General features: G+C 46.4%; 1 protein-coding gene across 1 annotated transcript in view; it reads right to left on the reverse strand.

The window, feature by feature from the left end:
• LOC142302488 (stimulated by retinoic acid gene 6 protein-like) overlaps nucleotides 1-16,096 on the reverse strand; it is an 85,583-nt gene extending 69,487 nt beyond the window's left edge. The window contains exons 1-4 of the mRNA XM_075343561.1: nucleotides 15,959-16,096; nucleotides 14,055-14,152; nucleotides 12,110-12,249; nucleotides 11,789-11,909 (exon numbers count right to left, since the gene is read on the reverse strand). Coding sequence (XP_075199676.1) covers nucleotides 11,789-11,909; nucleotides 12,110-12,249; nucleotides 14,055-14,152; nucleotides 15,959-16,096 — 497 coding nt within the window. The remainder of the gene's footprint in view (nucleotides 1-11,788; nucleotides 11,910-12,109; nucleotides 12,250-14,054; nucleotides 14,153-15,958) is intronic.
• Between the last annotated feature and the right edge of the window lie 433 nt (nucleotides 16,097-16,529).

Raw genomic sequence — 16,529 nt, forward strand, 5'->3', positions numbered from 1 at the left:
TACACCACTACACCCCCCATATACCACACCTGTAAAACTACATTCCCATATACTAAACCACTACACCCCAAATATTTGTCAACAGTTACCCCCCCCATTGCCCCCGCAGGTTACTAGTAACCACTCACCTGTCTTCTTATTGTCCCCTCCTCAGGCTCCTCCGTACGAGCCCCCCGCTGAGCGGCTTCTCTTTCACACGCCCAGGCTGCGCCGACGCTGTATTCCTAGGAGCTGCTGCTTCTCTCCGTGCGGCCCCGGCCGCTGCAGCGTCTTCTCCTGCTGGGCGGGAACTTTTCAAATGACACACGCGCCGTACTGACGATATCAGGGCGCGCGTGTGTCACAGAGAAAAGCTGCCGCAGGGAACAGAGGAGAGATTCCTGCGTTCCGCTGCCTGCACTGACTGTGCGGTGCTGCAGGATCTGTCCTCTGTTTCCTACCCGGCACGCAGTGTGTGATGAGGGCAATCTGACCACGGGCCTCCCGGAGCACGGAGCTCTGGACAACAGGTCAGATTGCCCTCATCAGTGACCGGCCAGCAAGCACGCCCTGAGCCAGGCGGGCCGGTCACAGAGAGTAGGCGGGCCGGATGTGGCCCGTGGGCTGCCCCTTGCCCAGGTCTGGTCTAAACTATCCACCCCTTCTGAGCCAAATAGAGCTCAGATCTTAAAAGGTGTTACGACCTTCCATTGAACCTAATTGGTAGAGTCCACCTAATTAAGATGATGTCGATATCAAAATTAATGAATCATCTTCAAACACTTCCCCTAAATGCTTCTCAAGCATAAAGATATTGTCTAGCTAAATAGAGCTTTTTCACACTTCATTTGGAGGGGGAAACGCCCTCGTATAGGGCTTAAGAAGTTGATGGCATCTAAGGTTCATGGAGGTCTGAATTTGCCGAACATTCGGGGTTACAATATAGCCTGTTTGACTAGATATATATTGCATTGGATTAAAGGCTCTAGGCATTATTCAGCGTTGGAGCTTGAGAGAGACTATGCACAACCTTGGGATCTGGTGGCATTACTTCATACTAGGCAGGCTAATCTCCCAGTGAAAATCAAGCACTCTTCCTTATTTAAAGACACGATTGCAACGTGGAAGGCGTTGAGGAAAAATTACAAACTTCCCCATAACATATCCAAATACTTGCCTATATGGGGGAATCCAGAGTTTGTACAAGGAATAAGCTGTTTGAAGAGTGGAAGGTGAGGGGTATAAAGACTATTGCTCATCTCTTGAACACCTCAGAACCTAGATGGTTGAGTAGAGACGAAATTATAACGCTGTATGGCTTGGGTCCTAACCAGCTAATCCAATATGACCAAGTGAGATATAGTGTTATGACTCAGTTGCAGGATGTGACGCACGAGGTAGTATTTAATTCTTTTGATTGTTTGGTAAAGAACTCAATAACATCATCATCTATCTCTTTTCTTTATGGAGCCATGCGTGATCTACTAAAAGGACAGCACCCGGAAGGTTTTTTTAAATCTTGGGAGAAACAATTTGAGGACCTGTCTATGGGGTTAAAAATTAGGGGAGGGTGGAATGCTCTTCGTAAATCAATTTTAATTGAGCATTGGCGAGAAACCCAATTTAGAATTATGCATAAGGCAATTTATGGTTTCAATCTCCCTCCATCAGCAACAAAGCCAGACAGGCTTACGTTTTGCCCTAAATGTAAGGCCCCTTTCACACGTCAGTGATTCTGGTACGTTTGTGCTTTTTTTTAAACGTACCAGAATCACTGACATACGCAGACCCATTATAATGAATGGGTCTGCTCACACGTCAGTGATTTTTCACTGCACGTGTCTCCGTGCAGTGTACCCGCGTGTGCGTGATTGCTGCACGGAGACATGTCCATTTTTTTCTGGCATCACTGATGTTCCACGGACCACGCAGTGGTGTGGTCCGTGAAACACGTGCCAGAAAAAAACGTGCACTTAAAATAATAAACATTTTAACTCACCCGGCGTCCAGCGATGTCCTCTGCAGCCCGTTCTCCCTGCTGCTTCTAAGCCGGCTGATTACTGTCGCGCATATTCATTATGCGCGACACAGCCGACCCGGAAGCAGCTGCTGCAGGGCTCAGCGCCGGCCGGATGCTGCACCGCGGGAGGATTCAGCACCACGGAGAGCGGGAGCGGGCGCAGGTGAGTTGATTTCTAAGTGCAATCACGGGCCACGGATAACGGAGCCCGGATTGCACTTAGACAACCCACGTGTGCCGTGATTCACGGCACACGCAGGGACATGTGCATGTTTTACACGCCAGTGAAAAACGTCACTGTTTTTCACTGACGTGTGAAACGGGCCTAAGAGTAGTGGAACTGATCTCCTTCACGGGTTGTGATTCTGCCCCCATTTGAGTCCATTATGGTTACAGATCACAAGTCTTATACAAAAGGTGTGGGGTCTTTAAGTTCGGCTCTCACCTGTGTTCTCTCTTTTTCACCATTGGGAGGAGGGGAATGATATTAAAGGGAAGATGACTAACCCACCCAGACTTATACATGTGATACTTCTGACAGCCAAGAGAGCGATACATAATAAATGGTTGGAGTCTAGGATCCCTGCAATTGAAGAGATCTTGGGTCAGCTCATGCATCTTCTTGAAATAGAGAGATTAGATGCAGAAAGGAGGGCGGATAGAATACGACAGCACTTTAACAAATGGAAGAAATTCATATTGGACTATTGTACTCGGGAGGAGATAGTCAGGATTATGTCACCTTTCAAGGACACAGTCTGATATCATACCGAAAAATTGAAGGATACAATGGATGGCTTGGAGGTGGGGGAGGAAAGGCCGAAAGGTGACTAAAAGGAACCAAGTTGGGCGAGGAGGAAATAACCAATTTTGAGTGGGACTTCTTTAGTCTATGTCATTACCATGTTCATAAGGGTTAAGTAGGGGGGAATGATAAGTATGTTGGGTTAAGGGGTCGCTGCCTTCCTTTGCTTTACCTTGCCATGTTATGGTTACTGATTCTAAAAATTGGTATGGAATTTGTGATGATCAAACAGGACAATGTAATGTTCTTGAATTGAATTAAAAAAAACAAAAAACTATGAATTAACACATGTGGATTGAAATACTTAACAAAAAAAAGAGAAACAACTGAAAATATGTTTTATATTCTAGGTTCTTCAAAGTAGCCACCTTTTGCTTTGATTACTGCTTTGCACACTCTTGGCATTCTCTTGATGAGCTTCAAGAGGTAGTCACCTGAAATGGTCTTCCAACAGTGTTGAAGGAGTTCCCAGAGATGCTTAGCACTTGTTGGCCCTTTTGCCTTCACTCTGCGGTCCAGCTCACCCCAAACCGTCTCGATTGGGTTCAGGTCTGGTGACTGTGGAGGCCAGGTCATCTGGCATAGCACCCCATCACTCTCTTTCTTAGTCAAATAGTCCTTACACAGCCTGGAGGTGTGTTTGGGGTCATTGTCCTGTTGAAAAATAAATGATGGTCCAACTAAACGCGAACCGGATGGAATACCGTGTTTCCCCGATAGTAAGACACCCCCGATAGTAAGACGTAGTGGGGGTTTTGGGGGGGTCGGCTAATGTAAGACGTACCCCGAAAGTAAGACGTAGTAAAAATTTATTTATTTTTTTCCTCTTTACAGTACAGTTACAGCGGCCGAGCGCTCAGCTGAGTGCCCTAACATGCCGGCGGCCGAGCGCTCAGCTGAGCACCCTGACATGCCTCCGGCATGTGACAGCTCTCAGCTGAGCGCCCTGACATGCCGCCGGCAAAGCGCTCAGCTGAGCGCCCTAACATGCCGGCGGCCGAGCGCTCAGCTGAGCACCCTGAGATGCCGCCGGCATGTGACAGCTCTCAGCTGAAAGCCCTGACATGCCGCCGGCAAAGCGCTCACCTGAGTGCCCTAACATGCCGGCGGCCGAGCGCTCAGCTGAGCACCCTGACATGCCGCCGGCATGTGACAGCTCTCAGCTGAGAGCCCTGACATGCCGGCGGCAAAGCGCTCAGCTGAGCGCCCTGACATGCCGCCGGCAAAGCGCTCAGCTGAGCGCCCTAACATGCCGGCGGCCGAGCGCTCAGCTGAACGCCCTGACATGCCACCGGCATGTGACAGCTCTCAGCTGAGAGCCCTGACATGCTGCCGGCAAAGCGCTCAGCTGAGAGCTGACACATGCCGGCGGTCTGGCGCTCAGCTGAACGCCCTGACATGCCGGCGGCTTAGCGTTCAGCTGAGAGCTGACACATGCCGGCGGTCGGGCGCTCAGCTGAGCGCTCGGCTACCGAGAAATGTTGAAATGTTGCAGTAATGTTGTCCGTGGTCCATCAGGACCATGGACAACATACAAAATCACACAGCCTCAGTGCCCTCATGTGCAGCCGCAGGTGGTTAAGTTTCCTTAACTTGCGGTACACTTAGTGCGCAATCGCGGCAAGTCGCCATACGGTACATTGCATGGAGACTTGCTGCGATTGCTGTGGGATTTTTTCCAATATAAGACATACCCCGAAAGTAAGACATAGTGGCACTTTTGGGGGTAAAAAGAAAGTAAGACACTGTCTTACTTTCGGGGAAACACGGTAGCATGCCGCTGCAAGATGCTGTGGTAGCCATGCTGGTTCAGTATGCTTTCAATTTTGAATAAATCCCCAACAGTGTCACCAGCAAAGCACCCCCAAACCATCACACCTCCTCCATGCTTCACAGTGGGAACCAGGCATGTAGAGTCCATACGCACAAAAACACAGTGGTTGGATCCAAAGATCTCAAATTTGGACTCATCAGACTAAAGCACAGATTTCCACTGGTCTAATGTCCATTCCTCGTGTTCTTTAGCCCAAACAAGTCCCTTCTGCTTGTTGCCTGTCCTTAGCAGTGGTTTCCTAGCAGCTATTTTACCATGAAGGCCTGCTTCACAAAGTCTACTCTTAACAGTTGTTCTAGAGATGTGTCTGCTGCTAGAACTCTGTGTGGCATTGACCTGGTCTTTATTCTGAGCTGCTGCTAACCTGCGATTTCTGAGGCTGGTGACTCGGATAAACTTATCCTCCGCAGCAACGGTGACTCTTGGTCTTCCTTTCCTGGGGCGGTCCTCATGTGAGCCAGTTTCTTTGTAGCGTTTGATGGTTTTTGCCACTGCACTTGAGGACACTTTCAAAGTTTTCCCAATTTTTCGGACTGACTGACCTTCATTTCTTAAAGTAATGATGGCCACTTGTTATTCTTTACTTAGAATTTGTATTATGGCAAGAAAAAAGTAGCTAACAGTTTATTCAGTAGGACTATAAGCTGTGTATCCACCAGATTTCTGCACAACACAACTGATAGTCCCAACCCCCATTATAAGGCAAGAAATCCTACTTATTAAACCTGACAGGGCACACCTGTGAAGTGAGAACCATTTCCTGTGACTACCTCTTGAAGCTCATCAAGAGAATGCCAAGAGTGTGCAAAGCAGTGATCAAAGCAAAAGTTGGCTACTTTGAAGAACCTAGAATATTAGACATATTTTCAGTTTTCACACTTTTTTGTTAAGTATTTCATTCCACATGTGTTAATTCATAGTTTTGATGCCTTCAATGTGAATCTAAAATTTTCCGAGTCATGAAAATAAAGAAAACTCTTAGAATGAGAAGGTGTGTCCAAACTTTTGGTCAGTACTGTATATATATACAGCTTTGTGGCCACAGAAGAGGCGGGGCCCAGTCACAATTTGCACAGGGGCCTCAAGCGGCCATACAGTATAAAGCAGGTCCGCCCCTGCATTATACTGTATGGAGGGCTATGTGGACCCCCTTATTCTGTATGGAGGACTATGTGGGGCCCATTATACTATATGGAGGGCTATGTGAGGCCCATTATATTATACGGAGGACTATGTGGGGCACACTATACTGTGTGGAGGGCTCTGTGGTAATAATAGCTGGCGCATCACACTGTGTTGCGGTTACAATACTTTGCTGGTTGGTTGAGGTGAGGAGGAGTGCAGTGGGGTCATCAAACTGTGCATGTGGAAGGTACTGGGAATGAATTCACTGTGGCATATTTTATGGGGGAAATGAAAGTGTGGCACCCTGGACAAGCCAGGACGTCACAAGCACAACACCAACACACCCCACACTCCCGGTCAGGCACACCGAAGTCAGACAGAAACCCTTGTTGCCTTCCTCCAGGGGCTGATGTCCACACCAGGGGGTGGGCCAGGCGGTTGGCCCCGCCCACCGAGGAGTTCACAGTCCTGGAGGCGGGAAAAGTAAGGAGTGGAGTGTTGGAAGTGAAAGTGGAAGGAGGGAAGTAGCAGTTGAGCAGACAGAAGTTGGTCCGGGTGTGTGGCCCGGACGGATCAGCAAGGTTGGCAGACGGTGGTGACCGTCTGCAGGAGTGGCCTATTGGAGCTAACCGTAAGGACCGTGGACGGGCGGTGGCCCGGCGGTACCGGACCGGTACGCAAAGAGAAGCCAGCACCATCCGGCAGGGGCTTACGGACCCCGGCAAGGCTAGGAGTCGCCGTGAATTTGCCAAATCAGTTAGCGAAGGGAACCTCCTGGGTTTCCCAGCAGCCAAGTCCCGTCAGAAGGCAACAGTCCAACCGAGAGAGGGAAACACAGTCACCTCCAAGGCTAAAGTTCCCAGGGCCAGAGCCTGCGGGCAAAAGGGGCTCCTTCAGCACCCATCCAAGCTGGGGAGCGGGTTACCGGTGGGAACCCATTGGAACCGTACACGTTACACAGGTGCAGGGAAAGGCAGTCACCATCAACCTGCCGGGAGGAGAAACACCGCAGCCGTCTGTGGGACCCGTCCATCCAGCCGTGTGTTTTACCGAGAACTGTGTCCTCATCATTGGCTGAGTGAGTACCACCGTGTCGTGCGGCACAGCGCTGCCCCCGCGACCCTGCACCTCGCCAGGCCCCGTAACCCACCTGCCATCCATCCCTACCCCATCACCGGGCCCCGGGACAACCAACCCTCTACCCACGGAGGGGAGAACTAACATCCAGGCTGCTCCCAGTCATCGCTCCCGGGATCCCCGTCCAGAGCAGCGGTGGTGTCACCAATATCACCACAACCGTGGCTGGCGTCACGGACAATAACCAAATCCCCACAATCCAATCCCCACCCTTTTCACTCACGGGCGAGGAGCGCCGCTCGAGTCCCCGGGATCCGGCCCATCGCTCGAGCCACCACCAAGCAGCAGCAGCTGCAGCAGCAGCGGCCGGACCCGAGCAGTGGGAGAGCGCAGCGTCCCCTCCTCCGCCCGCGACAAAAGGGCAATCTAGGGGCTTCAAAAGAAGGAAAATTAGTTTGTAAGAATTGCAAAGTTGTAAGATATGCTGCTCTGTGACCCCACCAAATTTTTTTTGGGTGGAGGGGCAATTAGAATTTCTGATATGGGGCCCTCCATGATTTCTATGTATGCCTCTTCCCGTGAGCAAATAACCATTGTTCTGGTCATGTGATCTAAAGCTTAAGATCTATTAATTGAAATGTACTTTGTGGAACCGCCCGTTTAAGCTTGTTTTCATATGAAAAGGTTCATCATTACATTTGATAAGGAAAAATTCCCTCAATTGTAGACATTTTTTCACTAAATATCAAGGTTGGACTTTGTCCATGGTTTTAATTTTGGCACTCTGATTATTTGAGTTTGACATCCCTGCCTTAAAGCATGAGACTGGTTTATCCCTCCATATATCCTCATCCCATGATAAGACGCCTGATCCTTATTCAGCCTTTTTTTTTAATTTCACTTGGTGGTAATAATAATATTTATTCACTTATACAGCACCATTAATGCCACAGCGCTTTAGATACATCATAAACACGGTCCCCATTGGGGCTCACAATCTAAATAAAAGTATATACAGTGGAGGAAAAAGTATTTGATACACTGCCGATTTTGCAAGTTTTGCCACCTACAAAGAATGGAGAGGTCTACCATTTTTATCGTAAGTTCACTTCAACTGTGACAAACAGAATAGAAAAAATCCAGAAAATCACATTGTATGATTTTTAAATAATGAATTTCATTTTATTGCACAAAATAAGTATTTGATACAATAGAAAAAGACAACTTAATATTTGGTACAGAAACCTTTATTTGCAATTACAGAGGTCAGACGATTCCTGTAGTTCTTGACTAAGTTTCCACATAAGGCAGCAGGGATTTTGGTCCACTCCTTCATAGAGAACTTTTTGTGGCTGTTGCTGGCAACATTGAGTTTTAGCTCCCTCCAAAGATTATCTATTGGGTTCAGGTCTGGAGACTGGCTAGGCCACTCCAGGACCTTGAAATGCTTCTTACGGCCATTTCACACATCCGGAGTCACATGACCGGAGCATGTCCCCCGGAAGTTGCCGCGCTGCCATTGTACTGTATCACACTGTACTGGAGTGCGCCGGATCCGCCAATCCGGCAAAAAGCCGGATGTGTTAAACGGCCCTTACAGAGCCACTCCTTAGTTGACCTGGCTGTGTGTTTCAGATCATTGTCATGCTGAAAACTCAGCCAGGACCCACCTTCAATGTCACGCCTCCTCTGGATTATCCAGATGGTCATTAGCAAACTTCAAATAGGCCTGGACATGTGCTTGCATGAGCATGGGGACCTTGCATGCCCTGCAGGCTTTTTAATCCATGACGGTGTAGTGTGTTATTAATGGTAATCTTTGAAACTGTGGTACCAGTTTTCTTCAGGTCATTGACTCGGTCCTCCCATATAGTTCTGGTCTGATTCCTGACACTTCTCAGAATCATCCATACCCCACGAGGCGAGATCTTGCATGGAGGTGTTACTTTCATTTTCTAATTATTGTACTTGTTTTGTACTAAGTATTGTAGATATTTCCTTGTCACCAAGCCGCTTGCCTATTGTCCTGTAGCCCATCCCAGCCTTGTGCAGTTCTACAATTTTGTCCCTGGTGTCTTTAGACAGCTCTTTGGTCTTGGCCATGGTGGAGAGGTTGGAGTGTGATTGAGTGTGTGGACAGATGTCTTTTATACAGGTAACGAGTTCAAACAGGGGCAATTAAAACAGTTAATGAGTGCAGAGTAGGAGATTCTAAAAGAAAAAAAATACAGTCTGTGAGAACCAGTATTCTTGCTGGTTGGTAGGTGATCAAATACTTATTTCATGCAATAAAATGCAAATTAATTATTTCAAAATCATACAATGTGATTTTCTGGATTTTTTGGGGGGGATTCTGTCTGTCACAATTGAAGTGTAACTGATAAAAATTACAGATCTCTCCATTCTTTGTAGGTGGGAAAACCTTGCAAAAAATATATATAGGTGGTGCTGTGGGAAGAATAGAACTATAGTGACAGAGGCTTCAGATCTACAGCCTCATTAGAATATCAAAACACTGATTTCTTAACAATGGAGGAACAGCCTGTCTTGATAAAGGAATTGCTGGAATTGTCTATGATAGATCTACATGCGCATATAAATAATTTTGAGAGTGAAATCCTGCTGACAGATTCTCTTTAAACAGCACTCCAAGGTCACACACACGTGGAAGCTTTCATAAGTATTTCAAAATTTTAAACGTTATGGTGCCTGAATCTCTCACTGTACCGACTTCATAATAAAGGCTGGGGAAAAGAGAGCGCAAATAGGGTCTTACCAGATATTAAAAGAGCAGTGTGTAATAATGTACACTCACCTTATTGGGTTGTGAGGGTCACAACCACCAGAGATAGCATATAGATGAATCTTCAGTGCTGGAGAGGAGGAGGGGTTAATGCCGCGCTGTCGCCAAAAGAGGATGAAAAAAAAATATTGATTTATTAATAAATATTTTATTCCATAGGTCTACGCGTTTCAAGGTTCAAGAACTCTTCTTCAGGACCAAAAAAGAAGAAAAATCAACAACATTGTTGATTTTTCTTCTTTTTTGGTCCTGAAGAAGAGGTCTTGAACCTTGAAACGCATAGACCTATGGAATAAAATATTTATTAATAAATCAACAATTTTTTTTCATCCTTTTTGGTGACAGCACAGCATTAACCCCTTCTCCTCTCCAGCACTGAAGATGTATGCCGACATCATAGCACACACAGAGGCAATAGTGTATAAATAGCTAGTTACGCCACTTTGATACCAAACTTTGTTCTGAAACTTGTAAAGGTGGCTTTACACACTGCAACATCACAAACGACATCGCTGTAACGTCACCGGTTTTGTGACGTTATAGCGACCTCCCCAGCGACATTGCAGTGTGTGAAACACATCAGCGACCTGGCCCCTGCTGTGAAGTTGCTGATCGCTACAAATCGTTCAGGACCATTCTTTGGTCCTTTGTTTCCCGCTGTGCAGCATGATCGCTAGAAAGTTTCAGTGTGTAAAGGGGACTTTACAGCGACTTTGTTAGCGACTTCCCTTTCAAAAAGCTGCTTTACAACGTCCCCAATGACTAGCTAGGTCGTTCTGCAGGTCCGGATCGCTGTTGCGTCGTTGGCCAGGTTTGCCTGTTTGACAGCTCACCAGCGACTCACCAGAGACTTTGTAGCGATCCCGGGCAGGTTGGGATCGCTGGTGGGATCGCTGAAAGTCTCAGTGTGTAAGGGGTACTTCACACACAGCGAGATCGCTACTGAGATCGCTGCTGAGTCACGTTTTTTGTGACCTCATTAGCGATCTCGCTGTGTGTGACACTGAGCAGTGATCTGGCCCCTGCTGTGAGATCGCTGCGCGTTACACACAGTGCTGGTTTGTTTTTTTATTGCTGCTCTCCCGCTGATAAGCATACATCGCTGTGTGTGACAGCGAGAGAGCAACAATCCTGAATGTGAAGGGAGCAGGAGCCGGCGTCTGACAGCCTGCGGTAAGCTGTAACCAAGGTAAACATCGGGTAACCAAGATGGTTACCCGATATTTACCTTCGTTACCAGCCTCCGCAGCTCTCACGCTGCCAGTGCCGGCTCCTGCTCCCTGCACACGCTAAGTTAAGCGGTGTGAGCTGGTAACTAAGGTAATCATCGGGTAACCATACCCGATGTTTACCTTAGTTACCAGTGTCCGCAGCTTCCAGACGCCGGCTCCGTGCAAGCGCAGCGTCGCTTGCACGTCGCTGCTGGCTGGGGGCTGGTCACTGGTCGCTGGTGAGATCTGCCTGTTTGACAGCTCACCAGCGACCATGTAGCGATGCAGCAGCGATCCTGACCAGGTCAGATCGCTGGTCGGATCGCTGCTGCATCGCTAAAGTGTGAAGGTACCCTAAAGGGGCCTTAAAGCTGGGTTTACACACTGCAACATCTCAAACGACATCGCTGTAACGTCACCGGTTTTGTGACGCAATAGCGATGTTGTTTGCAATGTTGCAGTGTGTGAAACCTATCAGCGACCCGGCCCCTGCTGTGAAGTTGTAATCATTACAAATCGTTCAGGACCATTCCTAGGTCCTTTGTTTCCCGCTGTGCAGCATGAAGTTTCAGTGTGTGAAGACTTTGCAGCGACTTTGTAAGCAACTTCCCTTTCAAAAGGCTGCTTATCAACGTCCCCAACAACCAGCTAGGTCGCTCTGCAGGTCCGGATCGCTGTTGAGTTGTTGGCCAGGTTTGCCTGTTTGACTGCTCACCAGCGACTTAGCAGAGACTTAGGGAGGTCGCTGTTACGTCACAAAACCGGTGACGTTACAGCGATGTCCTTTGCGATGTTGCAGTGTGTAAACCCAGCTTAAGTCTTCATTTATTTGCATGCACTTTGATGCCTTGTTTTCTTTTCATCCTATCAACTGACAACATTGTTTGTACTGTTGAAAATACCAGCAGTGTTCAAAGACCTTGTTATCACTTACCAGCAAAGAGAGTAGCAGAATCCTAGAGTTGAACCTATTAGCCTGTGGTCTGTTGATAAGCAGGCAAAGAAGGGATAATAATCCATCCCAACCTCCAGTGCACATAGAAGATAGACTAGAGCTACGCACAAAGACACGAGAAGGAAATAGGTCATACACTGTACTTTATAGATACTATATTAGAAGACCCTTACGATCCATACATTTTATTTAGGCATTGATTTCGGCATTTATTTTAATGGTGGTTTGACATAGATGTACAGCGTTGGCTAAGTATTTTCTAAGCCATAATATAACCAAGGGCTTAAGAAACACACATACCTTTGGCCCAAGTTGGTGCAACAAAGTCAAAGTAAGTTGAATATTCATCGAAGAACAAGAGAAAAACCGTAGTAGCTGTGGCTCCACACGCGGCCCCATAAGACCATCTATTTGAGTAACTGCTTATGAAATTCACAGGCCTAGAATAGATAGAACACTTGCGTTACATCCTCCTCTAATGCTTGAGAAGTTCAGAACAGACATTAAAGAAGTTGTCCTACATAAACGCCAATTTTTTTTTTTTAATCTAATCTATGCTGTATTGTCATCTAAAGAACCCCTACATTATTTTTTGGGATTTTCTAACTTTTGTTCCTCCTGAGTTATTACTTTATTTTCTGCAGACACTTTATTTACCTGCAGCTCAAGCAAACTTTTTTCTTTCTTTGATTGACAAACCTCACAGTCAGAGCTGGCACCGCCCGGCCTCACTGCCCAGCCCCGCCCCCTGCACACTCATTGGCTGTCAGTATTCTGCTCAGCACTGATGGCTCTAGCATTGGAAATACAGAGCAGTGATACTACCTCTCATCTGTGACAGCACAATCACCTCACATCCACTGCACATATAATGTAGTAATGTGCCCATCCCTGTCCCCATACTATAGTAATGTGCCCATTCTTGTCCCCATAATATAGTAATATGCCCCATCCTTGTGCCCATCCTGCTCATCCTATAGTAATGTCCCCTTTCCTGGTCCTCTTCTTATAGTAATGTCCCCTTTCCTGGTCCTCTTCTTATAGTAATGTCCCCTTTCCTGGTCCTCTTCTTATAGTAATGTCCCCTTTCCTGGTCCTCTTCTTATAGTAATGTCCCCTTTCCTGGTCCTCTTGTTATAGTAATGTCCCTTTTCCTGGTCCTCTTCTTATAGTAATGTCTCTTTTCCTGGTCCTTTTCTTGTAGCAATGCTCTATCCTGAAGTAGTGTCTCCTATTGTGCCATTCTTCACACACGCAAAAAAAACGAAGACAAATTCTTCTTACCTGTCCTCGCTCCCTTGGTGGCGTGTTTCCTGCTTCTTGAATGCTGCCAGTGCAAGGGGCCGCCACTGACAGAGCTTTTTATCAGAGGACAAATTCCCAGGCGCTGTTCAGGGAGAAGGTCTCTATACAGCTTCTCCAGTAATCAGCTGCTGACCTCTGATTGGTCGGCAGTTGATCATTGCAGTAGCTGTATACAGAGCTCGTCCCTGTGCAGCGTCCGGAAATCTGTCCTCTGATATAAAGTGCTGACTGTGCGGAATCAGTACAAGCAGCAATCAGCAAGGGGGCCACGGGCTTGAGCGCCGCAAGCAGCATCAGAGGCCACCGCTGACAGCACTTTATATCAGAGGACAGATTCACGGGCGCTGCACAGGGAGCAGCTCTCTATACAGCTTCTCCAATGATCAGCTGCTAACCTCTAATTGGCCAGTGGCTGATCATTGCAGTAGCTGTATACAGAGCTCATATCTGCGCAGCGCCCGGGAATCTGTTCCCTGATATAAAGCTCTGACTGCGCGGCCCCAGCACAGGCAGCAATAAACAAGGGGTTTGCGGGCCTGCGCACTGCAAGCAGAATGAGGGACCGCATGCGGCCTACGGGTAGAGTCTTTGAGACCACTGCACTATGGGATATGTGGGAGGGTGCGGGGAAGGGGGAAGGGTACTTCACGCACTGTACCCGCCCAGCAGGGTGGCAACATGAAGACTGCTGTGTTGCCCATCAAGAAGCTCCTGTCGATGTGACGTCACAGGAAGTAGCAAAATCCCGGCAGGAGCGATCACATGACCGATCTGAGGAGAGGGGCTGACAGCAGGGTGGATAAGTAGTTGCTATCAAAATACCTGCCCCTATGTTGCCCAATAGTGAAATGACAAAAATAAGGCAAAATAAGGCGGAAAACCCCTTTAAATAAACGAAGAAGAATACAGGATTACCAACAGAAGGCTAAACAAGACTTACACTACGATGCCAAATCTCTTGCCCAGTGGTATTTTTCCCATCATTTTTTTATGTTTTGCTCGTCGTTGCAGATAGGATAATGTAATTGTAATTAGAACCTAAAAAGAACAAACATCTCATAGAAATGGATTCTTATTTTAGATTTACACGTTTGCACTCAGATATTTTTAACAAGGTTTCCGAATAGTACACTAGATTATATATTTCTACTGTCAATAAAAAATTAGGTTAATTAGTACAGAATATAATTTGTATTCTAGAAGTTTAAAGTTGGATAGGATGTATGATCTTTGGTTAAGATCATTTATTTTTAATGTAAATTGTCTATTCAGGGAGGAAGTAGACGAACTCTAGTGCCACCTATTGTAAGTAGAAATCCTAGAAGTCAAAACTGACCCTTTAATGAGTCTTGCCATATGACTTGTGATTTGAAGAGGGGCAATCACCCTGAAACACAGTCTGCAAATTGAGGTACTGATCTGACATAAATCCTAAGTCATATGAGAAGGTTCGTTAAAGGGTCACTTTTGACTTTTAGGATTGCTACTTCCAATAGGTGGCACTCAAGTTTGTCTCCTTCCTCCCTGAAGAGACAATTTGCATATTTCCCAGAGGAGCATTGCAGCTATAAGTCTCCTCACCACTGGCATACTGGATTGGTGTGTCAGTCTCCGCAAGGAGAAACGTTTTCCTCTTAGACCTCCTTAGTATTGTATAATTTACCAATAATTGTTTTGCATTCTTGCAAGGTGGAATAAGGAGGTTGAATGGCAAGTTATTGTAAGAATTACTAGTTCTGTGGCTGGCATCTAAAAAGTATGGTCACCTCGTAAGTCGAACTGTCAATTTACTATGCTGGCCTGTTGAAACAGAGCATAATATAGGGTCTGGTCTGTTCTATTGGGACTTATAGGCACTCTGTATAAGAAAATTAATACAGAGGATTTTCAAGTATCATAACGATTGTTTGATACCTGCTTTTGGTTAAACAGCACAATATTTTTTGTTGTTGTTTAGACTAAAAGGATAGGCAACTTCCATCATGCTATGCTACACTTACATTGGTCTCATTCCCATATTGTTGCACGCCGGGTGGAAGCGATACTGGAAACTGCAATTAATTCGGCACAAGCATGGTAATGGCCACAAATAGTGCTACACCAGCTTGCAGCAGCACCTATCAAGCCCTAATGCCGAATAGAAAGGCGCTACACAACTTGTTAAAATACAACAACATAATATGATGCCTTATGATTTAAAAATATTTTTATCATAAGTAATGAAGGTATAAATCAAGCATATGATATAATCTGACCTCTAGAGCCTCACTAATCACTTAAACAAAGGGAAAGTAGTTATTTTAAAAGTATGCCTGCACATTGAAGCTGGCCACACATATTAGATGGCTGTTGGCTGGACAAAGCATCGGCTGTTCATTCGGCTGAGAGCCATATGGGCTGGCTTTACTATAGGAGTGCTCACTTGACCAAGCACACCTGTCTTCTCAATTACAAAGTTGTTGCCAGATATATCTGGTGATAGTTTATTTCTTGGGCTTCATATGAGAACCAACATAGCATTGATAGGGGACTTCAGAAGGCCTCCGGCTGCCATGTTAACCAGTCAGCACCTCACAATCTCGTTATTGGAGGTGCAGTGATGGAAGGGTGCAAGAGTGCACTATTAATCGTGTTATTGAAATATCATAATCATTGATTGGAGATTGCCCTGGGTGTTCTGCTTACTGGCAGATGCCGGTTGTGTTACACAGCTGTCATCTGCCTGTTTTGGCATTCCATATATGTACAGCTTAACTATAACATACAGTTAAGTCATGGTGGGCAAAGAGGTTGAAGAAATGTGGCTGAGTAGGTGACACACAGTGGTTTTTTACAATAACTTACCGCGGGGATCAGAGAAAAATGGACAAAGAGGTCCATTCGAATGGCTTTGAAACAGATGCCCAGGGTTTGACTGTTGGTGTCATTGGAGGCGGAAAGTCTTGAAGATGAAAAAGAACAGCACATATTAACAGCGATCATTGCTAACATTTCAATATCATAATAATGTTCAATCTCATATTAGAAGCAATATTGTTTTTCACTCTTGACCTAGAGAATAATGTCTTTGTAATCATTTGCTGCCAGTGCTGTCAATCACAGTGGGAGAGGTGGGGAAATAAAAAACAAAAAAACAAATAATGGATGGAAAGTACACGGAGCTTTTTAATGCCACGTCACACTAAGCAACATCGTTAGCAACATCGCTGCTGAGGCACGACTTTTGTGACGTAACAGCGATGTTGCTAGCGATGTTGCTGTGTGTGACATCCAGCAACAACCTGGCCCCTGCTGTGAGGTCGTTGGTTGTTGCTGAATGTCCTGGACCATTTTTTAGTTGTTGCTCTCCCGCTGTGAAGCACACATCGCTGTGTGTGACAGCGACAGAGCAACAAGTGAATGTGCAGTGAGCAGG

This window comes from Anomaloglossus baeobatrachus, chromosome 4, assembly GCF_048569485.1.
Source record: "Anomaloglossus baeobatrachus isolate aAnoBae1 chromosome 4, aAnoBae1.hap1, whole genome shotgun sequence".
In the NCBI taxonomy this organism is placed as follows: Eukaryota; Metazoa; Chordata; class Amphibia; order Anura; family Aromobatidae; genus Anomaloglossus; species Anomaloglossus baeobatrachus.